General features: G+C 38.0%; 1 protein-coding gene across 1 annotated transcript in view; it reads left to right on the forward strand.

The window, feature by feature from the left end:
• ERCC6L2 (excision repair cross-complementation group 6-like 2) overlaps positions 1–5,117 on the forward strand; it is a 20,559-nt gene extending 15,442 nt beyond the window's left edge. Inside the window, exons 9-11 of the mRNA XM_010009572.1 lie at positions 66–185; positions 3,419–3,490; positions 4,721–5,117. Coding sequence (XP_010007874.1) covers positions 66–185; positions 3,419–3,490; positions 4,721–4,870 — 342 coding nt within the window. The 3' untranslated portion in view covers positions 4,871–5,117. The remainder of the gene's footprint in view (positions 1–65; positions 186–3,418; positions 3,491–4,720) is intronic.
• Positions 5,118–5,313: the final 196 nt, after the last annotated feature.

A 5,313-nucleotide genomic window follows, 5' to 3' on the forward strand; every position in this document is an offset into this window, starting at 1 on the left:
GTTATTGGTTTCCCAATGTAACTGTAATTTTTAGTGCTTACTCAGACTTTCTGCTTTTTTTCCAGGAAGCACATATCAAACGGGTGTGCAGCCAAGTATTTTCCAGTTTTCCAGATTTTGTGCAGTTAAGCAAAGATGCAGCCTTTGAAACAATTTCAGATCCGAAGTACAGTGGAAAAATGAAGGTAAACATGGTCTTTAGAGGAAAATTAAGTATTGGTAATAGTAATAGTTCTGCTGGTGTAACATATGCTTATAAGAAAATGTGCACATAATAGTTGTTGTTTTTTAATAATTTTCTTTATATATGTGGCACTACCATGACAACAGGTAGCTCCTGTCATGGATCAGGGTGCCTCTGGGCAGACTGGTAAGAGTGATCTGTGATACTGAGATAATCTGAGATGTTAGCTTCACATACTTGGTGATGGGCACAGAAATTACCCTTGCACTCAAGGGGTTGGGGTCATATTATGAGAGTTTGTTCCACAAAGCCATTTACGCAGTGATAATCAAAAATATTTGGGAAATGGAGCAAAACAAAATCATTATGGGCTTAATGATTTCTGCACACCTTCAGTATTGTGGGTAGTTCCAGTCCTTTCTCTCAGAAAGCATCTGTTACACCTTGAAAAGGTTCAGAGAAAGGTTCAGGGAAGGACCACAAAGATAATCAGTACAGTGGGACAGAAATAGACAAATACGATGGGGCTCTTCAGCCTGGAAACAATGTCCTAGGATGGATTTGAGAGGAACCTGTACAATCATGAGTAGCATGGAACTGGGGAAGATGTACTGAGTGCTTATCGTGTCTTCTAACCCTTTGGACATCAAATGAAGCTAAGAATAGCCACATAAAAGATGAACTAAATAAATGTGTTAAGTCTAAACCTGTAAAACTCCTTGCCTCAAAAATGGTGGCTTTCTCTGGTTTCAGAGGGGAACAGGGTGAATAACTGGAAAAGATGTCTAATATAGCTAATTAAAAAGAAAACTGTACCGGGTTTAGGAGTGTTCCTGGCCTGAGAGTGACTGGAGGTGAGAAGCAATGCAGGATTGAGTGTACTGTATTTTTGCTGTCTATACATCTTCATATTCACAGTTGCTAGCTGGGACCTTCAGGGAAGCAGTGGCAGGGTCACGTTTTTCTTGCAGCAGTAGCGGTTATCACTTTATTGATTTCTAATTATGCAAGTTACATCTTTCTTTTCTGTTACTACATACACGTGAGAGCCCCACATACTAGCTTGGTTATAAACAGTCATCTCATGAAAGGCAACTTTATTGTTACATTAGCTATAGCAAATTATATTAAAAAAACTCTGTAAAAACTAAGTCTATGATCTTCAGCGGTGCTTACGAAGCTCTTTTATTGGTTAAAAATAATTTTCCTTGCTCTAGAAATTTGTCTCTTAAGGCTATTGCATCCTTCACTCCAGCACTGCCTTACAACATTTTGATAATGTGTGTTTTGAGGGAGTAGCGAACAACACAGGCAAGCAGAAATGCCTAAGTTAAGACAAAGGTCCCAACATCATGTGCCTGTTGGGAGGAATCTGTTCCACACCATGGCTGTAAGTCTAAGTTCCTTCTGGGACAGCATAGATTGCAGCGACTTCTCAGGGTTTGCAGCTGGCTGTGGCTGTATGGGTTGGGTGTGACCTTGGCTGGTAATAGTAAGGTTTTTCTCATGCTTGTGTGCAGTTGTCTTGGTGGTAAGGAAGAAGGTTCTGCTATTGCGGTGCCAGAGTATGAGCGTAAGTGAGGTGGCAAGAGAGCAGAGGTTGTGATCTTACTTATTTTTGCCTAGCATATTATCATTATTTCAGTAGGAGTATGGATGTCTTTTGGAGCACCTTGCAAATTATAGTAACGTCTGCCATTAAACATAACACTAACCCAGGCAGGTGTGGTTTTGAAGCCTAAAACCACTGTAGGCTAACTTGGACATCTGTATGCAAACAAGATGTTCTTAAATGCGAGAGGTAACATTTCATCACAGACAACTCACAATGTGTAATAATGGAGAAGTACATGTTTAAATCCATGTGGTCTCTTAAAAAGAGCACTTGACTTCTGTTTGAGTCTGATCAAGTGTGTCTTTTTCAGACTTAACTTTCAAGAGTTCATACACGAGCATAGAATTTATTTCTCTTTGGTGCAAAACCATTATTTTTCCTGGTTTATCAGAACTGTTCTTCACTTCAGAATACCTGAAATCTGAAAGAGCATGACATTGATCCATTTTATTTAAACAAAATGGGTGGATTTGTTTGTGTGTCTTATAGGAAATTCATTATTTGAGCTGTTCTTTAATAATAACACAGTAGCCAAATTCCTTCTACTTTCAAAGAATGCCACTGGTTTTATTCTACGTGGCTAAATTGAAATGTAAATGTAAGTCATTTAGCTCTTTTAAATTACCTGATACAGACTTTTCCCAATAAAATAAATACTGGTTTATATGTTTTTGTACAATGAAACAAGACAAATTATCTCGTTTGTACCTTGTTTTCACTTGTAACTGCCTGGCTAACACATAAAAAAATGGCTTGTGATATAATTAGTACTTTATAGTCTCGATACTATCCAGAATTGTAAAATTAATATAAACACTTGTCATTAGTTGGTTGAGAAAGATTTGTTAGGCTTTTAGTGAAATTGGTGTTGATTAACAGCTATATGTTTATCACTGAATAAATATGATTTTTTAAATATTTATTGCCCAGTGGGAGAAGGCTGCAGGCCTGGTATAGAAAATTCCTCTTTCCCCTTTGCGTATTGCTTCTGCGCGGTACTCTGGAGCTGCCGTTGCCAGATGTGGACATGCTTCTTTTGGAAATAACAGTATCACTGTTATATACAAGGCTCTGGATTATTTGCTTCCCCACCAGAACAACGTGGTGTGTGGGTGGATTATTGGCATTTCAAGGTCCGTGCAGAGTCTGGGAAGCTGGATCCTACTGTAAACAGAGCAACAGGCAAAAGTAAGAGTGGGGAGGGGTGTACATCTTAACTGATTATTTTAAGAAGACAAGTTCCAAGCAATTCTGAGCTCAGATGTAGCACAGAAAGTTTAAGCAGGCCTTCATGTTTTCAGGGGACTGTGTGCATTTGTGAAATGCAAGAATTCATAAGATGAGCTACCGCATGAGATAAGGAATGTTTTCTGCAGTCTATGCGCTGACACACATAGCTTCTGAATTTACCTGTTAGTGGTATGATTGCCTTTTTACAGCAGGAGTTCCAAGTACATCACTGAAAAAATGTACTTTTGGCACATTTATTGTTAGTAGCATTTTTTGTTATGCCTCTGTTTGGCTTTGCAAACAATTATCGTGTAGCCTGTTAAAAGGTTGGAAATACAAGTAAGTGTGTGTGAGATGACCTGTAGGTAAAATCTCTGGTTTGTTTACAGGTCCTTCAGCAGCTTTTAAATCACTTCCGAAGAAACAAGGATAAAGTTCTTCTTTTTTCCTTTTCCACAAAGGTGAGCTCCATGTGACTTTTATAGATTAACTGCAGCGGCAAGTTCTGACGTGTGAAGCCCTGAGGTGACAGCTGTCAACTACATTGTCTTTCTCTCTGTGCTGTGATTAATAATGATGAGGACAGTACAACATGCTCCAGAAGCACATTGAAACATTATGTTCTCTCACAATAAAAATGGTGATAGCAAAACAAATTAAAAACTCTGCTGCCTTCCTTAAGAGCTTTTTAAAACTGTTATTTTACTTCAGATATAGAAAGCTTATACTGAGTTCAGCTGGTGGTATGTCTTGAGTTAGAGCAGTGTCACAGCAAAGTACAACTGAAGGATCCTACGACCTTTGTGTTACCACTTAAAGTAGTTAAATTTCTTCTTTTCTACTGGCTTTTGACCATTATCAGCCATGATACTTCAACCCTGAGACTTACTGCATCAGTTGGTTTGAACTTAAAGCTGTTTAATTAGAGCAAGAGGTGTAAGCACATTTACTTTTAAGGGACTTCTTCCTTGATTTTTCTTGTTAAGGAGTAATTTGTTTCATGAAATGATGCAAGCTAAAATACCATTTTCTTAAATATGCGTGATGGTAGCACTGAGAAGTATTAAAAAATAACAGCATCAATGACAGTTCATAGTCTTCAATATTTAATACTTTTTTTTTTTTGCTTTAGAAAGATTGCAAGTTTAATATTTGGATGCAGTAGCAAAATGCTCATATGTCTTTAGGCCACGCTTCATGGTGTTCAAGACCAGACTGCCTGCTGGTTTTTGCAGTCTCTTTCACTTCATCCCTCTGAACTCTGACTGTGCATACCAGTGTGCTTTTCTGCGGGCACTGGTGCTAATTTACTGTATTTCAAGCTATTGTAACTTGCTAAGATGGTAGAAGACTGTTTAAGTTACCTTCCAGTTTATTGGGTTGAACTGATTCAGCATCCCTTAGGGGTGGGACAGGAAGCCAGGGTTGGAGGATTGAGTGGGACCACAGCAGACCAATATCAATCACCTTGAGTGCTGTAGAATCACAGCTAAAGAGAGTCAAGGATGTTGTTGATACCAAAATTACAAATATTTGCTCTCATTTTCAATTCTTGATCTGTTAAAAATAGAACATGTCTTTTTGTTTGAGAAACATGTCCTCTGTAGTTATGTTTAATTAAAAAGGTAATAGTAAGTACTTAATCACTTAATCCCTTTTTTTTTTTTTTTTTCTTTTTTTCCCCCACCCAGTTGCTAGATGTACTGGAACAATACTGTATGGCATCTGGGCTAGATTACCGAAGACTTGATGGAAATACAAAATCAGAAGATAGAATGAGAATTGTGAGAGAGTTCAACAGCATTCAAGAAATTAACATATGTCTTGTATCTACAATGTAAGAAAATTTAACTTGTAATTTGTTTCATTCTGTCTTCCTAATGTTTAGTAAATAGGTCACTCTGCATTTTGCTTGATGACCTTGTGAAGGATTACTTTTCTGAGAAAGGGAATTGTTCTCATCTGTTAGTGAACATAGACTCACCACTGTGCTCTGAAGCTTCCTATAATATTTGGAGGCTTTCTCCCTTCTTCTACTCTCTGCTTTATGAGGATTTGAAAGATCTGAAGCAAGTGAGCCTTCTGAATCGTAGTTTAAAATTGTTTTACATTTGTTTGTAGTCTCAATCAAACGTGGAATCTGGCCACAGCTTCCTTAAGACCTTCATGAATTCTTGTTCCTTGTCTGTGAAGACTGCAGGGAGTTACTGCATCCATGGCGTCAGGAAAGATGCTAGTTCGTGCTTCTGTCTGTCTAGTTTAGATGCATAATCATAACTTTTTC

The sequence above is a fragment of the Nestor notabilis genome, unplaced genomic scaffold (genome assembly GCF_000696875.1).
Source record: "Nestor notabilis isolate BGI_N333 unplaced genomic scaffold, ASM69687v1 scaffold19292, whole genome shotgun sequence".
In the NCBI taxonomy this organism is placed as follows: Eukaryota; Metazoa; Chordata; class Aves; order Psittaciformes; family Psittacidae; genus Nestor; species Nestor notabilis.